We start from the raw sequence: 24,490 nt of genomic DNA, 5'->3' as shown, positions 1-24,490 counted from the left end.
GAGAGCCAAGAAATCTCAGCTAATTGAGGCATTTCACTTCTCGTATGTATCAGCCCTTCGCAACATACATCAAACATACACATGCATGTGCGCACACAGCCGTATTTCCTTAACAGTATGTGGGTGTGTTTTTATAATTCCTGAATTCATCAATAGACCCATCAAAGACGTGACCTTGAAGTTTTTAAATGCCGCGGGGGGTATGCAGTGTTGACAAATTGAGTAGCCAAACCTTTTTTCGCAGTAAGGGAGGCAGCAAACAGGATGTTGCTTTGATGATACTCCCCAAACCCCCCTCCACACATACACTCTCACACACGCAGGTGACTGCACCGCATCATCTGTGCACGTGGGAGGTGAACGGATATGAGCCGCCGCTGCAAGGTGAAAGCATCACAATCGTGTTTCCGGCCACAAACATACAAAAGAAGGAGAACTTTGACTGCATTTATTGAACTGTTCTCCACAAGAATATTTTGATAGTCATACAGATGGGGATATGGGATATGGATATGGGAAGAAACCAAAGTACCCAGAGAAAACCCACGCAGGCCCGGGGAGAACAGTCAAACTCCACACAGGGAGAACAGAACAGTGGAATTGAACTTCTGCACTGTGAGGTTGACACACTAACCACCACCCCCTACTGGGACACTAGGTGGGTATACACATTTTTACTTATTATTTTTACTATTCAGAAGTTAACTTCTTTTTACACTTGTTTAACAGGTAGGAAATTAAGTTAATTCAACATCAAGGTTGCTGTTTTCTCCTGCACTTCCCGACAAGACAGGTAAGTACAGACGATCCCCTACTTACAAACATTCGAGTTACAAACAACGGTACATACGAACATGTTCGTAGTCACATATGTCATATTCTTTGTACATGTACATATCTTTATGGAGCAAATATTTTATTAAATGTTTCTTTTTCAGGACAGACCAATACAGGTTACTTCTACGAGCCTTAAACATACAGTACATTCCATACAAACTAGCACTGAAGCAACCTACGAACGAATTCACCTTACAAATGACTATTCGGAACGTATCTCGTTCATAAATTGGGGTGCGCCTGTAGTGGTAAATACTTATCCTACTTCTCCAATTGTTTAAAATGTTAAAATAAATATAAAAACGACTTTTCCCCTTACACAGTTAACAAAGATTTTATGATAGTAACAATTAAGCTGGTTAAGGAGTAATGGGTGTAAGTATTCCAATTTTCAGGATTTCAGATGCACAATTTATTCTTTTAATGAACTCATAATAAATGAGAGGTCATCTCGCACCCAAGGATTTATTTACTTTTTAACTACTGTCCCATTTCATAGTCTCTAGCCATTTATATCCAGTGAATAAACCATGTTTGTGAAGTATATTGCACACTGACATTACAAATGGCCACACATATTGCAAAACATGTTGAACTTTTTCTTTGGGAGAGCCATGAGCCATGTCATCCTTGTGAATGTTGATTATAATGAAATTAATTTGTTTGACTTGTTTTTGGCAATAAAACAATGTGAAATGCCGGAATACAATGGTAAATACAAGCAAATCGACTCTTTAGTTGATTGTCTTCCGTTTCAATGTGTAACCTGCCATTGGTGTCTCATGTTGATGTGCCGCTGTTCATAAAAGAGTATTGGTCCTGGGAACGGGTGTGCGCGGTCAGGTGCTGTCAACAAAAGAACAATGACGCCGTGTTAGAGGCTCACGATACAGCATCATTGTTGGCAGAAAACAGAACAAAGAGTTTTCAAAATCACTTGGTCTCCAGACATAGTCGCTGAGTGATTTGATTTTTGATCAAGAAAAACGGAATAATACATACATACACAATAGATACATTATCTTCCGGTGCATTCTGTAAGGCGCACCCAAAAGCCTTAATTTTCTTCAAAAGATGAACCTGCGCCTTATACAGAGGTGTGCCTTATTTGTGAAGTAATATTGAGCCACAACAAGTGGAACTACTCTCAGTAGCCACTGACTCAATTTCGCCTTGTAGAAGAAGTAGTGTGTAACCCCAGCCTCTACTGTAAGCGCCTTATAATGTGGTGTGCCTTATATTTGGAAAACTTTTAGATATTTATATATTGTATTTGGAAAACGTTTTTCATTCATTGAAGGTGCGCTTTATAGTCCGGTGTGCCTTATAGAGGGAAAAAGTTAGAAAATACACCATTCATTAGGGGTACGCCTTATACTTTAGTGCGCCTTATCCGCCGGAAAATATGGTACGTAAGGCATTAATATTTTAGCTTTTAATCCTCAGGGTCTCCCTTATAAACACAAATAGAATCAATTCTGAACTCTTTGGCTTGTAACGGTCTTCTACCCCCCTGCCCCTGAAAAAATAAACACCCTGTTCTACAAGTCTGTTTCCTGAATGTTTTTGACAGTTTCGTGAGACCACCCCAGCTCACCAATAGTAATCCGACTCACATTCAAGGCAGTACCATCCAGAGAATTTTGAATTGTCTGATTTTTATGTGACACATTTTCCGATTGCCAATATTTTTAATGAAATTTTGTCCACGTTCGGGTTAACTAGAGTGCCCAGCCTAAGTGAAATCCACTGTCGTCCCCATTTGAAAACATGTAGTTCCCAACTAAACTCTTGCAACACACGGCTGTCAAACTCATTTTTTTGCCGCAGGCCACGTAGTAGTTAGTTTCCTCTCGTGGGCCATTATGAATTTGGGGATACCATTAGAATGTTTAATCCCCTTCACACATTACATATAGAGTGCACATCAAAATAATGAATAACTATTTTTCAAATTTGACATCAAAAATAATGATTGTTATTGTGGTTTACATGAGACAATTTTAAAGTTTGATTTACTTTCATGGGCTAAATAAAATGATGTGGTGGGCCAGATTTGGCCCCCGGGCCTTGACTTTGTCACAGGTGTCGTAAGAATATGTTGTCGTGGAAAATACAGTATATTGTGATACCATCCTGTACTTACATCATAATCCGGAGCAGGGACCGCTGGGCCTGTAGGTACTAAAAGACAATTTCAATTTTTAAATGAATATATTGATAGAAAAAAATATCCCAGTGGAAGAGAAAAAGGAATGCATTTGATTATTCTTGATGCAATCAAATAATAACAGTAAAATAATGAACCGTGTGCATATACAGAACACAGTCACTCTGTTACATTGTTTCTTACATTTCGTATCCAGTGAACTTCTCTTCTTGGCGCACTTGTAGATGAGTATCATCAGTATAATCGTTATGCTCACATCGCCAACAATGAGCATCCCAAACAGTGTTGCATCCAGCTCAAAACAATTTTCACAGACTGAAGGAAGATGGGACAGCAAGTGAGACTTCAACCATCACAAAGAACATAGACTGTGTGTACTCACCCTTCCCTTCCACATAGAAGTAATATTTGAGCTTTTTGTTTTTATTTTCATATTCACAATGGTAAAGGCCTTTGTTTTTGCCATCAAGTGTCAAGAAATTGCTTGAAGTGTGTAAGGGTTGTTCTTTTTTGAACCAGGCTCCATTTTCCGGACATGTCATGGTGAAATTTTCCCTCCAAAATGACACTCCACCTTATAAAAAAAAATAAAAAATAAAGAAATGAATAAATAAAGAAAGAAATGAATAAATAAATAAATGAACGAATGAATGAATAAATGAATGAATAAATAAATAAACTAACTCACTAAATAAACAAATAAATACACAAACAAATAAATAGATAGATGGACAGCTAGTAGAGCTGATAGCTAGCTAGCTGTCTAGAAAGAAAGCTAGCTAGCTGGATAGATAGATATCAGAATCAGAAAGCCTTTAATAGTCCCACAATGGGGGAAATTTGCAAGATAGATAGATAGATAGTGTTCTATTCACTGTTCAACATTGTCAAGTGTAATTTCACATACAGTAAATCACTAATGAAGAATTCAGCTACCCCCATGTTGATTCTGACTTTTGGCAATTTAAGGTCAATGAGACAAATTCTATTTTATTTCAGTTATCTTCTTCTTTTCCTTTCGGCTTTTCCCTTCAAGGGTTCGCCACAGCGAATCAGTGACCTCCATCTTCAGAGGTATGATCCGCATGTTTGTTTTGGCCAAGCTTTTACGTCGGATGCCCTTACTGACACAACCCTTTGTATTTATCCGGGCTTGGGACAGGCACAAGTAGACTTATGTCCCTTTGTGGCTACAGAACAATCAACTCGCTCAGTAAAAGGCTCCCAAACACAAAATGGTCATCGGCACAGCAACAATCAAAAAGGCAAAACTATACTCACCATTTAATGACAATGTATTATATATATATATATATATATATATATATATATATATATATATATATATATATATATATATATATATATATATATATATATATATATATATATATATATATATATATATATATATATATATATACTCTTATTTGTTTGTTTTCGTGTATTTTTACATTTTAGGTTATGAATTCAATTATTTAAAAGTTGTATACATTTATTTAATATAAATAATGTATTTGTTTTCGAGCGACTTTTTTATTTTTCTTACTTTCACAGAGTTTGGTTTCGGCTGAAATTATTCATTTTCCCGATCAAAGTTTTAATATACATTTCCATTTCTTCAACATCATCATGACAAATAAGTCCGACTGCTTTTGTTGGTGTAATTTGTTATGTATCCTACAAAAAAGTAAACATTTACCTGTACCAGCTTCCACTGTATTTATTATCAGGAGCTGACAAAAAAGCAGAGCGGCGGCGTTGTACATATTCTTCGTAAGATTATATTTCTGTTGTCTGTGTTGTTGTTTTCTTTTCCCTTCGTGGCCCTCAGTAATTCTCTTCAAGAGTCAAAACTCTTCATGCATTCGCTTCAACAGTCACTTGAAGCTTTGGGAGCTTGCTGATCTCTGTCTTTCCTTCACAAGTTGAGGCGGACACCCACACAATACACACACCCACATGCGACCCTGGTAACAAATGTTGGCTGAAACGTGATTGGTTAAAAATATGAAAACATACATCTGGAAGCAGCACAACAGGGGGAAAGCAATGAAAGAAAGCTGAAAAACAATGTGGAATTATTTAATAAGAATTCATGGGCAAAATATAATTCACATCTGTCTGTGAATCATATGTTTTTAGGCCAGCAGAGAAGGCTTTGGAGACCTTGACTGTCCGCCACTTAATTCCAACACCATTCAAGATTCTTCTGTTCAATGTGTCACATTTTTGAAGCAGAAAACAATGTCAACTACTCTACTATCACTCATTGAATTACACAATCCATATATACAGTAAAGTCTCGTTATATCAATAGTCCCGCTTATTACAATACTATTTCTATGCACGCACGGAGAAAATTACATGCGCGCAGGGTCGGATATATCGATAGTCCCGGTTATATCGATATTTTTCGGACTCCCTAGAATATCGATATAACGAGACTTTACTGTATATATATATCAGTAAAGGTATGTATATCGAATTCATTTGTAGTGCGTATGATGAGCTGGCGAGGCGGTCACGCCAAAATTTCGCTTGTGTCAAATTGCTCCGCTTCTGCTCCTCCTTCTCCTAGCTTCTGCTATGAAAGAGTACTACAAGATTACAACGTCATAATATTGGATAATTTCCTACGGTATACCAGACAACATCTCGCAGAACACTGTACCGTGGCATGGGATGAAAACACTGATCTACCGTACATTTGATTAAAATTAAGAACAAAAACGGCGATTAAGAAAATAAATAAGTAAACTTTGTAGCATTTTTAACCGTGTTAATGCATAAACGTCTTATTTGTTTATATTTGTTACAATGCTGATATTTAAATCAATCCACTTAATTTCGCCAATGTGAAATAATTAAAATGGAGGTGATAACCTCTGTATATTTTTAGATAATATGTAAACAGCTATGTTATATTGAGTGTCATATCTAGGTGTATATCATCTATGAACACGTTACGTGATACCGCTGAATTATTTAGCATCAGTTTTTTTCATGATGTGAAAGTACCTTTTGGTTTATTTGTTAGCAATTGGGGGTGATGAGGAAACCTCTTGGTTAGACTATTCATTTATTTACATTTCTTATAGTTTTTGCTTTTTTTGAATGTTGCTGTGCCAATTACCATTTTGTGTTTGGGAGACTTTTACTGAACGAGTTGCTTGTTCTATAGCCACAAAGGGACACATGTCTTCTTGTGCCCGTCCCAAGCCCGGATAAATACAGAGGGTTGTGTCAGGAAGGGCATCCAAAAAGCTTGGCCAAAACAAACATGCGTATCAAACCTCTAAAGATGGAGGGCACTGATTTGCTGTGGCGATCCCTTGAATGGAAAAGCTGAAAGGAAAAGAAGATTCTGAATCCTTTTTTCTGTTCCTTGTATTTCACATTGACACGCAGGCGGCGTGACGTCATGCATTCGTTCAAATCAACGTGAATCTTCGTTACGCGATTGCGCAACAACCAACAGCTCAACAGGTTGGTGAAGCAACCGTAAACGTTTGTCCTATTCCGATTTCACGTTTGTTAGGGAGTAGAAAGGAAAGGGGCAGTGAGGATCGTTGGAGGCTTTCCCACTCAGTGGGAGGACTTGGCTGACTTGAGACAGACCAGTAACGAGTCAGGACCCGTCCTTCCTCCGTGGTTAGACGAAGTACATCGAGGTGAGGACTGCCGGGTTGATTTTTTGCCCCAATATAAAAAGTAAAGAAACACAAAAAAGAGACAACTTTTACTCTATTAGTCTTCGGAGGTCAATTTGGAATTGTCGGTTCGTCAGTCTTCAGTCGTCGTGATCACTGGACAGTCTCCCGATGTGCGTAAAGGGGATTTTCTTCCTGTGTGGACTCGCAGTCTCAGGTGAGACATTCTCTTTATTCGTGCTCGTGTAACAACTAAGTTGTGGAAGGTTGAATACGAATTCCACATTCTTCTGAATGACAAGAAATACGCGATTATGGGCTACACCTGGCTGATACTGTTTGGACAACGCTGATCCTTAAAATAGCGAAGGGACTTGAATCTGCGTCTTGGGGCGGTCGTCCTGCGTCATATACTGACGCATTCTAGCCGCTAAATAGCCATCAGGGAGGAATAAAGAGTGGGAATAGAATGCCTTGGCAGTAATTGCCAATCAAGCAATTGTCACTGCTACTTTTTGTTTAACCTCACTTCCTCCCTTCTACTGGAATGTACATTGTATGCCACCGTTTGACGCAGACATCTTCTCAGGATATCCAGGATATGTCCATTGACATAACAATTTAGACCATGCATGGACACAATGAAACCATAAGATGCTTCCGCTTGTTAAATGTTAAAGCCACTCGTGTCAGTCAGTGTCGGATGCCACAACATAAATTAATTAATGTGATAGTCCCAAGCCCGGATAAATACAGAGGGTTGTGTCAGGAAGGGCATCCGACGTAAAAGCTTGGCCAAAACAAACATGCGTATCATACCTCTGAAGATGGAGGTTCCTGATTCGCTGTGGTGACCCCTTGAAGGGAAAAGCCGAAAGGAAAAGAAGAAGAAGATAATCACAGGTAAAGTGATGACATTGATTGTATTGGATCACTGTTCAATAACTAGTAGCAATAACGTGTATACATCAAAAGTACAGTATCATATGCCACTGTTGAAGTAACATAGGATGGAGGATGTCGGAATCCTAGGTAAGGATGAAGTTGCTGAACAAATGAGATCACGTAATTCGGAAAAAAGGTGTGTTTTAACTGATCACAATGCCATGGTTTTATGTGACCGCAATCACAGCTTTCAGCTTTGTTATCCTGGCAAACACAGCGAGTCAGGTTAAAAAAAGCAAACCAACATTTGCTTTGTGTGGCAATTTGACCTCAGGGCATCAAATAGCAACATTTTCTCACAGATGGATGACATCACCAGTATTTCAGATTAATTATTGAAGCGGATGCTCAGTTTCCTGATTTTTTTTTTCTCCCTCTTTATTTTGAGCTTTGAAATGGGGACCACGTTCCAGCCCGGAGTCAAATTGCCTTTGCAGATGACGAAGAGTGCCAGTGAGAATTTACCAGGCACCACTGCCATTGCGAGTGACACTTTGCAGGGCTTCCTCATAAACGGCATCATTCGATTAGCCTTTATTAGTCTCGCAGTGGAGAAATTTACATTTCACAGCAGCAAAGTGATGAAAGTAAGAGGAAAGGAAATGAAGTAGAAAAACAAAATACATAACCTGCTGTAAAGGCAGCCATTCTCGCGGCTGCCTTTGGTCTCAAAAGACAAAAAAAAAAAAAACGAAATAACAAATACGTAATGTGACACAACGACACAGCAGTTCTAGATGAAAGAGGAGAGGATCAAAGCATCTTTTTCACCAGTGGATCAGGGCATGGTGAAACGTTCACGTCTGCTACAAGCTAAATGTTGAAAGCATACACAAAGCTGTAGCATCCGTTGATGAAAAGAGACCATCTCACGTCTCCCACCCCACGTAAATCCGCTTCAATTCCAAGCCGCGACAGTTCCACATACGCTTTGCCGCAGACTGTCCAATAGAACCAACCTTTTCCCTGAACAGATTGGGGCTGTGAAAATGCTGCCCATTACAGACGCAAAAAGAGCACATTCACCCCAGAACATTTTATTTACACTTGTCTTTTTGTCCAATGTTGTGATTTGTCCAATCAAATCAAAGACTGCCTCATACAGGTTTGAAAATGAAAAAAATCTAAACAGGTTCTTCAATGTTTGCATTACTCATAAAACTCACAGAAAAAAAACAAATGAGACACCTGAAAGACTTGACAAGGGGTGAAAGAAAGCAGAACCTATGGAGTTGAAGCGTAGAATTGTCCTAAAATCTGTTTTGGTAACATATTTGGATTGGATTGGATTTGCCTTTATTAGTCTCGCATTGGAGAAATTTACATTTCACAGCATCAAAGTTATGAAAGGAATGATATTTGTTTGTGAATTTGAACTGAAGTTCCACTGTAGGTGGCTTTCGGCAATTCTTGTCCTTGGAGTGGTACCTTTGGGGCTACTGAATTGCTTCCCTTGAATACGGTTCCCTGACCTTGAACATTAAGAGACTCGTACAAGATTACACTTTGTTGATTAACTAGCTATATTTACAAATATTCTGCTGACTGCAGATAGTAGTTTTAAAATAATTTCAACTAGTACATGTCACATTCAGGGAGCAGGAATTTCGAGAACAGTCAAACCTCGGTTTTCGAACGTCTCAGTTCTTGACCAATTTGGTTTTTGACAAAAGATTTCAGGTTTTGTTATGCCTCAGTTGACAACCGAAAATCGGTTGTTGACCAAACTGAACGCACCTGAATGCACCACTCGACTACCCGCCGCTTCCTTATACGTCATGTCCTCATGTCGTGCATTGATCATTATCACCGATGCATTAGTAATGTTGAATCATTTTTTTACGAAGAAATAGACGCGTTTGGCTGAGATCTCCGCAAATATGATGTCATCCTCGTGTAGTGTTCCATTTTGAGCAGCCATGTTTGCATTGTTCAATCAAGATAAAATAGCAGACGTGTCTGGTTGAGATCTCCGCACATCGTACGTTATCTTCGTGTCGCGTTCCCTTGTGAGTCGTCGTTGTTTGTATCGTTCCATCACGAGCGGACGTGTATGGTTGAGATCCATGTAAATGCTAATAGTGAAATATGAGTCTTGTGCATGTGTCTTTGTTTGTTCAGGAGTTTGAGATGTGAAATCGACCATCAGCAGCATCCTAAAAAAGAAACACAATAGAAAGAAAGATTTGCTTATTTTCATCAATGAGAAGAAGTTGGCAGGAGACAGTCTGAGCCAAGATATGATTTGCGGCAAAGGAAATGCAGAAAGATTTGTGAAGTCCTAGCATTGGTCCTGAAGAGTATGATTTTAAAGCAAGCATAATGTGGTTTGAAAAGTTTGTGTGCCCTGTACTTGGTGAGCAACTGGTCCAGGATGTCCCCCGCCTACTGCCCAAAGACACGCCCCTTGCATATATATATATATATATATATATATATATATATATATATATATATATAGTAAAGTCTCGTTATATCGATATCGGATATATCGATAGTCCCTGTTATATCGATACTATTTCTATGCACGCACGGAGAAAATTACATGCAAACAGGGTCGGCTATATCGATAGTCCCGGTTATATCGATATTTTTTCGGACTCCCTTGAATATCGATATAACGAGACTTTACTGTATATATATATATATATATATATATATATATATATATATATATATATATATATATATATATATATATATATATATATAGGTGCCCACACGCCTTCAAAAGTGGCTGTCTTTCCCTTGAATATCGATATAACGAGACTTTACTGTATATATACAGTAAAGTCTCGTTATATCGATATTCAAGGGAGTCCGAAAAAATATCGATATAACCGGGACTAGCGATATATCCGAACCTGTTTGCATGTAATTTTCTCCGTGCGTGCATAGAAATAGTATCGATATAACCGGGACTATCGATATATCCGATATCGATATAACGAGACTTTACTGTATATATATATATATATATATATATATATATATATATATATATATATATATATATATATATATATATAGAGAGAGAGAGAGAGAGAGAGAGAGAGAGAGAGAGAGAGAGAGAGAGAGAGAGAGAGAGAGAGAGAGAGAGAGAGAGAGAGAGAGAGAGAGAGAGAGAGAGAGAGAGATGTTGAATGTTAAAGTTGATGTTAAAATTGGTGACGATAAATCATATTACAGGTTGTTTTTCATAGTATTTTACAAATGACCTGCACTTATTATTCACTGTTTATCTAGTTTATACTGTAAAATTGGGTTCTTTTGCCTTCAAAAGTGGCTGCCTTTCCAGCAGCACCTGTATTTTCTTTTTTTCGACTTCTTTCTTTCCTTTCATAACTTTGCTGCTGTGAAATGTAAATCTCTCCACTGTGAGACTAATAAAGGCTCATCCAATCCAATCCAAAATAGTTAAAAGTGCTTTAAAAATTATTTTCTAGAGTTGTAACAGCTAAAAGAAATTTACATTGATTATATTGGAAAGTGCTGTTTTGGTTTTCGAACAAATCGGTTTTCAAAGAGGTTTTTGGAACAGATTATGGTAGAAAACCAAGGTTTGACTGTATTTATGTCCATGCAGCAGAATTTTACAAGTGTGAGTTTACAAACAGCATTTTTTTCTTTAATTTTTGATATTTTTCACAGAAGGGGGTGAGCGTTTTATTAATTTCACAACCCTGATCGTTTTCACGTGTGAAGCTAACATAGTTAACATGTGCCAACCTGTCCTGACTTTCTTGTTTCTCGCATGCGCACGCACACACACACACACACACACACACACACTACACACACGCACTAACACACACTAGGGAGAGGGAACAGATGGCTGTTGTTGACTGCGGCATACCGGCGATTCCTTTGCTTGTTTAGGCTTCGGCTACATTCAGTCAGCAGTTGTACTCCACTTTGTCTGGATGTAATAGTTTAATGGTGTTTCCAATCTAACCACAACGGTGAATCCATTTAACAAAGCTTCACTTTGTTATTAACACGCTTGGGCTGTGTTGACCCACCTCGGTAGGACATCTGTCTGTCCTTTGAGAGTCCTAACTGCTCGAGTGTCACAGAAAGCAAACAGCACAGAGGCCAAGCGAGTTTGAGTTGAGCATCTTTTGGATTTATCCAATGGCCAATCTTTCAATGTCATCTGAGCAATGCAGATGAGCGTGGCGATCTAGAACCGGTGGATGGCAATTGAAAGGCGCTTATTAATGAAATGTTTTATTCTTATTATTAATATATACAGATTACTTACTGGTGTGCGTACAACCAATTTTTTTGTGTACTTCAGCACACAAAAATTCAGTTCTACGAAGAAATATGTAACCTGTATTAGAAGTGATTTGGATTTGAATGCAAATTACCGTTTATGGATTGGACAAATTTTTTGATGCACCCCACCCACCTATTTATATTAATGTGCCAAAATGTATCAATGCATGATATATTAACTCATTCACTGCCAGACGTTCAAAAATATTTCCACTCCGGTGCCAGGGTTTTTGTCATTGTCACTTGAATTCCAGGACCCACAGGATATTGAGTTTTAGGACTGGATTGGATTGGATTTGCCTTTATTAGTCTCACAGTGGATACATTTACATTTCACAGCAGCAAAGTGATGAAAGGAATGAAAGAAGAAAAACAAAATACATGAGCTGCTGGAAAGGCAGCCACTCTCGTGGCGCCGTCTTGAAGTCAAAAGAACAAAAAAAAAACAACAACTAAATAACAAATAATATGACAGCACAAAGACAATATGACAAAACAAAGACACAGAGTCATTCATTCTTCAGGACTTGCTGTACCCTCTTTGTGATGACATGAAGCAGTTCTAGATGAAAGAGGAGAGGATCAAAGCGTCTTTCCACCAGTGGATCAGGGACATCCGCAACAGTTCCACATACGCGTCGGCGCTCTGCGCCCACCCTCCTTTCTTCTTATCGCCGGTTCACCTTAGACTCTGTTCTTTCATCAGAAAAAGAGTTAAATACTAAATCATATGGGTCTGGAGTTATATGAGCTTGAAATGAGGGCAGTTGTCCAAAATACAATGCAATACATACATATTGGTTTATATAACGCTTGAACAACCGCGGAAGCTGGAAAAAAAATCGATAACATGGAAACAAGGGAAATGCTTCCCCCTTGTGGAAAGGGAAAAAAACATTGCCAGACGCCATGGCCAGCGCTTTATCGGCATCCAAGCATGAAAAAAACAAAACCCGAACAAATTTGGCGCTATACGTCATATTTCCAGTTTCCAAATACATTCGTGAATGGCAGTGAATGAGTTAATATTCTCTATATTTAGTTTTCAAAATCAAACTCAACCCTTCCCATTCTTTTCTTTTCTTTGCCACTGCCAATATGTAGATCACTCATTCAGAAATACAGCAAATGAGAGAAATAGAGCAAATGTCCACATTGAAAATAGGCCACATTGAAAATAGGCTGGCTCCATGTAGAGTACATTTCACCAGTCTCTGTCCTCCTGTTTTGCACAGTTACCTGAAACTATTCTTTCCAGCTTTGAATCCTGACCATGAAAGACAGGCCTTGTTTCCAAAAAGCCAAAAGAAAAAAATCAGCAAAGCCGCACTCAGAGAAGGGGCTCTTTGTATTACACGGAGCTATTCGTGTTTCGTCCACATACTTGTGTTGTGTTTCCTCTACAATCATTTTAACAGAGACACAGGTGTGCTGTTCCACAGGAAAGGCCCAGAACAACCTTGAATAAATCTATGCAGTACTTGATGTGTCCACCAGGGGAGTCACTATCAATTGGCGCCTGTTGACCATGCAAGATAAAATTATCAACCCACTAAAATCTTTAAAAAAATAATGAATATGTTATATTTTCATGTTTTAAATAACATTGTGCATATTTCAAATATTACTTGTCTCTCAATCAAGATCTCAGTCTTTCAATGAGTATGGTATCGAAGTTTCCACACAGAAGGCGATTTGCCTTATAAAGCCTTCAATGAATGGCCTATTTCAAAATTGTCTTCATATGTAGGGCGCACTGCATTATCAGGCACATATAGTAGAATCATGGCAGAATATGCATTGACTTGATAGAGCTACACTATGGGCAATACAATACAATATAATACAATGCAGTTTTATTTCGAGCATATGACATCATTGCAGCTGTAACGAAGCAGTTTACAGAGCATTTAAAATACCATGTCAAAGAAATCAAAAAAATGATCCAAACTGTCTGTATCCCTACCCCTCCGCACACACTCGCAAACACACACACACACACACACACACACACACACACACACACACACACACACACACACACACACACACACACACGCACACGCACACACACAAACATACTACTATCGACAGATTTTCACAAATCTCCACTCAGGATTTTTTTTCTTCTAGGCAAAGCTCACACGACTGCATGGCCCATAGCTTCATTCTCAATGTTTCTCTTTTCTGCTCTTTCCCCCTAAAAGATGGGTGTGGTTGACATTAGCCAAGCAGGATGTTCACATTAAACACGGGAAAGATTTAGACCAGACAGAGAGATATGGTGGGGTGGAAGAATGGCTTGACAAAGACCGAAACAAATAATTCTTCCTAACGAGCTCCAGTACAAAATCCATTATCCTGTTGTCATTCACCACGTGAGCTCATGTTGTAATTGAAACTCTTTTTATTTGCCCTATCTCCTGATTTGGAGAGTGGTAAAAATATCCCATGAAAATCATGTAAAATGTACCCAATTTTAGGCAGTGGAAATAAATGTTTTTTTTTACACTTTCACTCCAATCAAACTTCACAGCAATGACCATTAAAGTGATTTAAACTCTTAAGAATCCAGCAAAGCAATTGTGTTAATGAGCATCAGAGTTGGCAGTCTTCAATTTGCTCTTAATTGAAAATTAAACGGTATTCGGCTGTACTTGAAAGCGTAGATTAGCGATGCTTGTTTAAATTCAATTACTGATTAGTTTAAGGGAGATATGTGTCATGATGTGTTATAGCTTTGGAAATGTGTTCACTTTATGCCAAAAGTAGTGTTCAATTGAGCGTTTAAATAATTTGATTGGAGGAGGAATTACATCCTTGCTCATCTCTATGGGTGATTCCTCACAACATTGTCATGTGGAAAGTAAAATTTGCCCTGGAGTGTTTGCCAATCAATCCCACAGCTAGGCAAATAATCTGAATAATTATCAAAATGTTTATTAAGAGAAATGTGGGGATCTTACAGACAAATAAATTGCATGTGTTTGCACATGGGCATGATTTACCACTGCTTTTGGAGTCATGTCAATGCAGGGTTTTGCAAAACATTTTTTGTCATATTAGCCTTGGATGCACGTCTTGGTATGTTTGAATTATTATTTTTTTTGGTCACAAATGCGATGGAAATACAGTAAAGTCTCGCTATATCGATATTCTCGGGAGTCGGAAAAAATATCGATATAACCAGACTATCGATATATCCGATCCTGCGGCATGTAAATTTTCTCCTTGCGTTCATAGAAATAGTATCGTAATAAGCAGTACTATCGATATAACCGATATCGATATAACGAGACTTTACTGTATGTCAACATTTGTCTTCTCTCACTTTTCATCAGGCCCGTTTGAATCAAGTTATAGTGATCTAAGGCGGTCAGAATCTAGCGATGAGAGAGATGCCTAATTAATGGTACAGGGAGGGGGGCGTCTGGGTGCCCCACACTCTCATCCCGGCCCACAGGAAATAATCTCCAGCCTGATAAGAAAGAAAACGTGCTGCTAAGGCTCTCTAGTCTTGCTGACATTTTCCTGGCTATCTGCTGCCTGGAAGGAACAACATGACTCCAAATAGCCCTTCGGAATGCTTCTTGTCTTGAGCAATATGATTTAGCGAGCGTCGTTGGTCGTGCTTTTAGTATTCCACTCGCGACGCGGTGGTGATTGCGGATAGCACGTCCATCTCACAGACAGAAGCTGTGAGGCTTTGTCAATTGTAAATTTGAAATTGGTCCTAAAGGTGAATATGATTAAGAGTTAGTTTGCCTCATTTTCATCGATGAAAAGGTTTCTTCAGCCGTCATCTGTACTTCTTTGAAGGTTTCTGATGTTTCGCTCCTTATCCAATAAACTTCATCAGCAAACTATAGTCTTACTGGTAGTTTAGGCCACTGCTGTGATAGGTCTTTGCTCTCAGGTTGGGGGGAGCAGAGGACTAATCCCTGCAGCTCCACTGATAGCTTCTATTGTTCTGACTGACGACTGGCCTGATTGCCCAATTTCCCTGGTATCACCTCATCAGCAAGACTAACCCTATGTTGCCTAAACAGTGTATTGTACGAACGATCCAAATTGAACCTCACCCCACCATTACGGTTAAGGGAAGGATTTTGTTTAACCGTAATGGTGAGGTGAGGTTCAATTTGGATCGTTCGTACTATCATAGCTGTGTCCGGCACCACCATGTCTGGACAGTAGAGATATATATAGAGCCTATACTACCAGTAAGACTTTAGTTTGCTGACGAAGCATCTTGGATAAGAAGCGAAACGTCCGACAACTTCAAAGAAGTACAGATGACGGCTGAAGAAAAATTTTCATCGATGGACCACTCCTGTATGACTAAGAGCGTACACAGACGTTTTGCCTCATTTTGTCCTGGTCCAAAGTCAAAATTGCTGCAATCTGTTGTATGACCTTTGGATTATGAGCCATAGTTTATTATTTTTATTGCTAAGTAATTTTTACATCAAAGTATTACCCTAATGTTAATGCTGTCTTGACAAGGTTCAGTCTGGAAGACGATTTAATTCAAGGCTGTGTAGATTAAAAAGCCACAGGGCAAGGACGCCTGAACTGCTTTGAGATTTGCCTTGGGGAACTGTTTATGTAGTATGTAAAGGACTACAAATGATTCGTAATCACATTTTCGAGGATGCTCATTCAGGACAACGGAGAGCTTGAGCCTACCCCAGCTGACTGGAATGGTCACTGACAGGGTACAAATAAAGACGGAAAGCCGCACACATATTCCCACGGTCACTGAGCAATGTAGCTGAATCAAATCAGAATACACACAAACCCAACAAATAAAACACCCCGAGCTTTGCCGAGTAGAAAAAAAATCCAGAGTGTGAAAATCTGTAGATGTTGTGTGTGTGTGTGTGTGTGTGTGTTTAGGTGAATAATAATGTTCTTCTCCTGGGTCGCTTCTTCACTTGTGTTGGTCTAAATATTCACTCGGCAGGAAGCAAAGTGACAGAGAAAAATGATTATTTATTTCTCAGGCAGCTAGAGAATGCTCTTCATGGCAGGGGGGAGAGAGAGAGAGAGAGAGAGAGAGAGAGAGAGAGAGAGAGAGAGAGAGAGAGAGAGAGAGAGAGAGAGAGAGAGAGAGAGAGAGAGAGAGAGAGAGAGAGAGAGAGAGAGAGAGAGAGAGAGAGAGAGAGAGAGAGAGAGAGAGAGAGAGAGAGAGAGAGAGAGAGAGAGAGAGAGCACTTGGAAGTTGTCTCCAGCAGATATAGACCACAGGAGTGATGTCATTTTGAAAAGAACCTATCAGCTGTGAAATACAATGATGAATATTATATTCGACTGAAACAAGATAGCTTAGGGTTTTAACTGAGCTACGTACATGGATACTAAACTAACATATACATATAACTCAACTACATACATATATCGACTAACTAACTGATAAAAATAAGTAGAAATGAAATAACATGGATGTTTTGAGGATGTGTATACAGTACATGTTATCCTGCCCACAGAAATGCAGCATGTGAAAACAATTCCTCCTCTTTGCACTTTTGAAAGATAATAACAGTGACGGTAGGATAACGTGCACACAGCTTCACTGTGATTGCTAAAGTGAATTTGGTTTTATTTTGGTAGGTAGACTCGTTTGATTAGGAGCTCCTCCTGAAATGTTGCAATAGCATTCAGACATCCTCTGTAGCTGCCATAAGTGAAGCGACAACGTTAACACTGCACTCACGTGGTCTGCCGTCTGTCTTTGAAAATTTAAAATGTGGCTGTTGCAATTATCAAGTGTGAAAAGGATCTCTGAAAATACCTGACGTTTGGATTCCATACAGGCAAATGGCATGCAAATGAAATCCAAAGCCCCCAGTGTGTTATTATTATTAATAGTAGTAGTATTTAAACTTTGCCTCATATATTAATTTTTCTTGTTTTTTTTGTCTTATTTTTCCTTCTAAGTTTAAAGGACAACCGTCGTCACTTTTTGTTTCCTAACTGACATCAGAAAAACGTTTTATAGCATCTAAAATACCCAAAACACACAGGATGATATTGTTATTCAAATGCAAAACACCAATAAAAATGACTTAGTGTCCAAAATCTGCAAAAAATTGAGCTGCGAATTGGGCATTTTCAGAAAGTCCCGCCCCAGTTCGTGACGTCACGCCAAGATGTCTTGCATTGCTGGAGAATCAAAACAATGGCTTCAGATTCAGAGAATATGCTTTCTCGTTACACATCCAGTTATGAATATGATTCAAATAGTTCCGAAGAGGAAAGCATGCATGTTTGCAATCGATTAAAGAATGTATTCCGTGCCATTTTGAGGCAACATTGGGGGTAAATGTCTCACCCAAAAAGAGGCAGAAGAAAATGGCGACCTCGTGTAGACATGACAGTGTATTGCGTTTCCACAGGCTGATAATAATAATAATAATAATAATAATAATAATAATAATAATAATAATAATAATACATTTCATTTATAAGCGCCTTTCAAAACTCTCAAGGTCACTTTACAGTCACAGGATCAGTTTTTCTGTGGGTGAGCATTCCTTATATGGAGCTTGGACGCCCTCTTCTGGCGTAACACGAGGTTTTCAGACCAAACAAGCATTGACGTGATGGAAGGACTGCGACAATGTGTCCTTTTTTTTTGGTCAGGGGTGTTCCTTCAGTGACGTCACGTACGGACTCGTCACCAACTCAAAAACAAGACTTCCGGAATATTCAGCACGAGTCTTAAAACGTAAAATATAGCTATATGCGGTGGAATCTTTGTAAAATACGCTCAGTAGAAGTCATTTGAAGCCATTTTACAAATTATTAGACGTCGGTTGTCCTTTAAAACTAGTTATTCATCAATTTGTTGTCCGCTGTGTATGTAATGTGAGGAGGGAATTAAACATTTTAATGGTTGCCCTAAATTTATAACAGCCCTCAAAGGGAAACCGTAACTACAATGTGGCCCGCGACAAAAATTAGTTTGATATATGTCTTCTGTTGTAGGCATGATGCGGGTCAGAGGGATCCGTATTTATACTTCTACTGATGTGGAGGCAGTCAACGGGACGGACATTCGTCTGAAGTGTACATTCGATACCAACTCAAATATCAACCCTAATTCCATCACCATCTCCTGGAGCTTCAGACCCCTTAAACCAGGTCGAGAGGAATCGGTAAGTTTTGACTGGCGCCTCAGCATTTATGAGGGAGCATCCATCCCGTTCTTCAGTTGACATCTGCTCAGTATTCATATAAATAAATTACACTTTGTGTGTGTATGTTTGGATGGCTGTTCTTGTGAGGACCACTGTGATTTTATACCATATGTAGTGAGGATATTTTTGACAAGTGAGGACTTCTTTGTGTGTGTGTGTGTGTGTGTGTGTGTGTGTGTGTGTGTGTGTGTGTGTGTGTGTGTGTGTGTGTGTGTCTGTGGTAAAGGTATTTCACTACCAGCAGAAGCCGTACCCTCCTCAGGAAGGCATTTTTCGGAATCGCATCATCTGGGCTGGTGACATCATGAGCCAGGACGCCTCCATCATAATCCGTCAAGTGAAGTTCACCTACAACGGCACCTACACGTGCCAGGTCAAGAACCCGCCGGATGTGCACGGCTCTGTTGGAGAGATTCGACTGCGGGTCGTCACTACAGGTTGGATTTAGTTTCCCCACATGATGTGTTAAGAAATCAAACTGCATATTCAATTATGCACTGAAAAGTTGGAGGGTGAGGAGGAAGCCACAAAAAAATGTAATTTCTCAACGAAAATACTTTCATTTATGTAATCAATGAGGCGGCTCGGTATTCAAGTGGTTAGCACACCGGCTTCACAGTCCAGAGGTCACCGGTTTGCATCCCGGTCTGGCCTCCCTGTGTGGAGTTTGCATGTTCTCCCCGGGCACGCGTGGGTTTTCTCCGGGTCCTCCGGTTTCCTCCCACATTCCAAAAGCATGCATGGCAGGCAGATTGAAGACTCCAAATTGTCCCTAGGTGTGAGTGTGAGAGTGACTGTTGTACGTCTTTGTGTGCCCTGCGATTGGCTGGCAACCAATTCAGGGTGTCCCCCGCCTCGTGCCCGAAGACAGCTGAGATAGGCTCCAGTACCCCCATGACCCTAATGAGGAATAATGAGGTACAGAAAATGGATGGATGGATGGATGAATTACGACTTTTTTGGTTCCTTCTCCAGCATCGTTCTCTGAGCTCCTCCTGTTGGCATTTGCCATTGGCGGAGGGATTGCAGTCGTGGTTCTCCTCCTCATCATCATCGTGTCTTGCCGACGGTGCAAGAGGAAGCGACAAAAGCGGGAAGGGGAAGTGGAAGCTCCCCGCAAAGAGAGAAAAGATCCCACAGTGTGGTAAGGCCAGGAGAAACATGGCGGTGGAAGGCGGTGATAGAGAGAGGAACGGAAAGAATCATAGACTTCCTCTCTTACTCTCCATCTGACTGTGGGCGATCGGGTTTCCTGGGGCCTTTGATTCTTTCCCGCTGGACATTCAACTTCTAACTTCCTCTCCAACCACAATCTTTCAAGGGGGGGTTCCCAGTAAGGAGATGACTGACTGTATGTAAAATTTGTAGACACAGAACATTCTTTTTTTTAATATAACAATGTGCCTTTACTTGTCTTTTTCTAAATCACCGCGTCTTTTCCTGTTATCTTAAATTGATGTCAAACAGCATTTCCTTTTCGACAATATGTTTTGGTGACGTGGCATTTAAACAATGGTGCATGCCCAGTGTTTTTTTGCCGACTAATACATTTCAAATGGCAGTGCAGTACAAGTAAGATGGTCGATGCAGTCTTGAGCAAAAGAAAAGCAAATGTGTAATAACCCGGTTTTATTTTATGGCTCTGAGACAAACATTTCAAGCTCATATAACTCCAGACCCATATCATTTAAGAATTACCTCTTTTTTCTAATGAAAAAGTGTGATGAAAGAGTCTTAGGTTTCTTACTCTGCTTTAAATGTTTATGTAGTCCTAAACTCAGTATTCTGTCGGTGCTGGAATTTGAGTGAAAATGACAAAAACCCTGGCACTCGAGTGGACGCTTTTTTTGCACATCATCTGGTAGTGAATGAGTTAATGAATAACTTGTTTTCAAATTTGAAACAAAATTTAATGATAGTTATTGAGGTTTACGTGGGACAATTTGGAATGTTGTTTCTGACTTTAGCAAGCATCATTGCATTTGACATGCTTGATTTGCTTTCACGGCCTGAATAAAATGATGTGGTGGGCCAGATTTGGCCCCTGGGCCTTGACTTTGTCACCTGTGCGCTGAGACGAATATTAAAGGTGCTTTAGTTTGGAGAAAAGCAGTAATCATCACTGCCAGTTTGAGTCAGTGCTCAACCATTAGCTGTTCTCATGTCTGGAACAGCTCATCGAATGAAAAATGTCTTCTCTTGCTTGGGCTCCACTTTGCATTCTTGGGTTTTCAGATCTCCCTGTTGACGGTCAAGCCGTTTGTTTGCCTCTTGCGAAAAAAAGGTGGCTTTACTGTAAATACCGGTGGTGGTTCATATGGTCAAAGGTGAAATTTACCCATTATGATCAAGTTTAGGCAACTTCTTGATACCCTGTCTGACCTTTGACCCTTTGTCCTTGCTGCTGTGTGTATCATCTGCTCGTCTGTCTTTTCTTCTATGTCTGTGATGTCTTCTTCACATGCGTGTACATGAAACATTCATGAACATGCATGCATGTGTTCACTCTGTGTGTGTTTGTGCGGCTGTGTGTTGTGTTGTGTTGCTCTTGTCTCGCCAACGGCGCACTTCTTGCCGCGTCCTAGCCACCCAATGAGGTCCATCCACCTGTACCTATCACAGACGTCCATAGAGATTGACAGTTCAGACGGAATGATCTCAGAGGCCAGCACTAAAGATCCCAGCTCCGAATCAGGTGGCCCGAGCTCAGATGATGACGACGACGACGATGACGAAGGTGGCTTTTCGGACTAAAGAGGTGGGAACATACGGAGGGATTGCCCTTTTGTTATCCAAAAAAACAAAGACGATATTGTCTCCAAGTGGCGAGAAGACAGAGTGCTTGTGCACCCTTGCTAGGGAAGTCACACACGCTGTCATCATGAATGGAAGGTAAAAGCAGACAGATGGATGTCCTGTTTGAATGATTCGCAGGAGGCACAATTACCTTCTCAATCCTTGAAAGGGGGATCAAAATTGTTTCCTTTTTGCCCCTTGTCGACATATTCCAATCCGGACCGAACAAAGGCTGTGAGTTACCGTATTTTCCGGTGTTAAGCACACCCAAAAGCCTTCATTTTCTTCAAATGATGACCCTGCGCCTTATATGTGAAGTAATATTGAACCCCAGCCTCTACTGTCGCGCCTTTTAATGTAGTGTGCCTTATATTTGGAATTTTAAAATATATTTATATGTTATAATTGTATCCGTTTTTTTTTCATTCATTGAAGGTGCGCCATATATATGGAAAACGTTTTAAAATACACCATTCATTGGGGGTGCACCATATACTCTGGTGCGCCTTATACACTGGAAAATATGTTAATTGTGCGGACGTAGCGGGTGACGTTCATTTACCAAATCCATTCAATATCTCAATGGCTGGAATTGCACTGTTACATGACATGACTTGAAAACAAAAACAAGTAAAACAACTTGCTGGTTATGTGAGCCACCGTATATGTATGCATATTTGCGAAGGAGTTTTGATCTGAAAAACCTTTGAATGCAAACTGTCCTTGTGACCTTCTTCTGTGCATGCGTTACATGACTGTAAAGAAAAAAAAATGTTGGGGCCTTGTTGTTGTTATTTTGTACTGTTGACCCCATTGTGAACAATATGTGCCGATCGCTCTCGGCTTTTAGTTCTTACCTAAAGTATTTCATTCCCTTTTTTTAACATCAAGTATATTTTTGACCTAGAGTTTTTCAGCATGATTTTCGAATAAAAAAAGCACTTTTAAATATTTCCTCCATTGTGCTGAGTGTACTTAAATCCAGTGGCGGGCCATGTATGTGACTCTTAGGCCTTCAGTTGTGCTAGGTCTGAATCACTCCACTACTGCAAGTGTGGTGTGATTTACTACACGTCCACTAGAGGATGCCGTTGGCCAGGAAATAACTTGTGACTTGAAGGAACTGAATAATAATAAAATGCATTTCATTTATAAGCGCCTTTCAAAACTCTCAAGGTGTCATGATCTGGTTGGCGACCAACGGGGGGCACTGTCGGCCCCGCCTGCACCTGCACAGGTGCTGGTCGTCCCGATCAAATTGGCGACCAGCGGGTAGCGACGTCAGCCCTGCCGGCAGCCTCGCAGGTGCTGGTCGTTATAATCAATGACACTTAAAAAGACACCTGGCACGATCATCCGGTGCCGATTCATTGTTTGTTTGCTGCTTGGTTGCAGCATGCATTGTGTACGTGTTTGTTTAACCTTGGCGGACTTTTACACTTGGTTTTCTTTTGCTACTTTGTATTTTTTCCATTCAGATCATTTTGATGTTTTACATTTTGTTACTGCTGACCTTTATTTTAATACAATTTGTCAAACAACCTCCTGCTCCCTCCTGCCTGCTTTTTGGGATCCGAACCCGCCATCACCACCTCGCAAACCGTGACACAAGGACACTTCACAATACTGTCAATAAACTGTAGGAATTTTTACTGTGAACGTGTGGATTCACGATAACCTCAAAAAATTGCAATATTATTTTTATTTTTTTTGCTATCTTCGGATCTGTTCTACCTTTCTTAATGACAGGGTCCACAGAAAAGGTTGTGAAAGCGTACATTTCTGACCCTAGTAACAAATGATGGCTGAAATGTGATTGGTTAAATGCCTAAATACGAAAAGAATCAGAATCAGAAAGCCTTTAAACATCTTGAAGCAGCACAACAGGGAAAAAGCAATGAGAGGAAGCTGAAAGACAATTTGGAATTATTTTAAAAGAATTCATGGGCAAAATATAATTCATATTAGTCTGTGATTCAGATATTTTTAGGCCAGCAGTCAAGGCCTTGCAAGTTCTGATGGCCCACCACTGCTTAAATCCATATGAATGAATCAATGAATGAACTTGCAACCTCGTTTGAAATACACTCGTATAATTTGACATCCTTTTATCAAATTCATCTATTATGTAATAGTGTAATCTATTTCATAGCATTTATTATGCATCATTATATTTAATACGGTACAACTCATTGCGTGCATATGTGATGCAGAACCTTCATTTGTTTACCTGAAAGCTTTGGTGTAGTTTATTGGTTGTTGTGGTAAACACGGTGCACTACACGGGTGCAAAACAACGTCATCCCTTAGGGCATTGCCTTTGATAACCTCGAATCGTCACAGATTCAAGAACAAGATCTCCTCTTACTCACTGCACTGTATTCCACACCTTGAGATTGGTTGTCCCTGGCACATATATATATATATATATATATATATATATATATATATATATATATATATATATATATATATATATATATATATGTATATGTATATGTATATATATATATATGTATATGTATATATATATATGTATATGTATATATATATATATGTATATGTATATATATGTCTAAATTCCATTGCATACTCGAGGCAAACAC

At 39.5% G+C, this 24,490-nt stretch overlaps 2 protein-coding genes across 3 annotated transcripts; one reads left to right on the top strand and one right to left on the bottom strand.

Moving 5' to 3' along the window:
• Positions 1–439: 439 nt before the first annotated feature.
• On the bottom strand, positions 440–10,000 carry cd3e (CD3 epsilon subunit of T-cell receptor complex). 2 transcript variants are annotated; one of them, XM_089013867.1, is made up of 5 exons: positions 7,480–10,000; positions 3,390–3,581; positions 3,191–3,322; positions 2,984–3,021; positions 440–1,683 (listed from the first exon to the last, which is right to left on the bottom strand). In XM_089013867.1, exons 2-5 carry the CDS (start codon positions 3,547–3,549, stop codon positions 1,618–1,620), a joined length of 396 nt encoding a protein of 131 aa, XP_088869993.1. In that variant the 5' UTR covers positions 3,550–3,581; positions 7,480–10,000; the 3' UTR covers positions 440–1,617. The 2 variants fall into 2 exon arrangements, with proteins under 2 accessions (XP_088869993.1, XP_088869992.1); XM_089013866.1 differs by lacking the exon at positions 7,480–10,000 and adding an exon at positions 4,710–4,899.
• On the top strand, positions 6,486–22,839 carry LOC148888359 (myelin protein zero-like protein 2). The gene is made up of 6 exons (XM_089013865.1): positions 6,486–6,681; positions 6,762–6,877; positions 18,877–19,046; positions 19,315–19,525; positions 20,064–20,232; positions 21,674–22,839. The coding sequence occupies exons 2-6, from the start codon at positions 6,832–6,834 to the stop codon at positions 21,840–21,842; spliced, it is 765 nt and encodes a 254-aa protein (XP_088869991.1). The 5' UTR covers positions 6,486–6,681; positions 6,762–6,831; the 3' UTR covers positions 21,843–22,839.
• The last annotated feature ends 1,651 nt before the right edge of the window (positions 22,840–24,490 follow it).

The sequence above is a fragment of the Hippocampus bargibanti genome, linkage group LG14 (genome assembly GCF_051943395.1).
Source record: "Hippocampus bargibanti isolate YZ-2025 linkage group LG14, ASM5194339v1, whole genome shotgun sequence".
NCBI classification, from domain to species: Eukaryota; Metazoa; Chordata; class Actinopteri; order Syngnathiformes; family Syngnathidae; genus Hippocampus; species Hippocampus bargibanti.
This window is presented reverse-complemented; position numbering and strand designations above follow the sequence as displayed.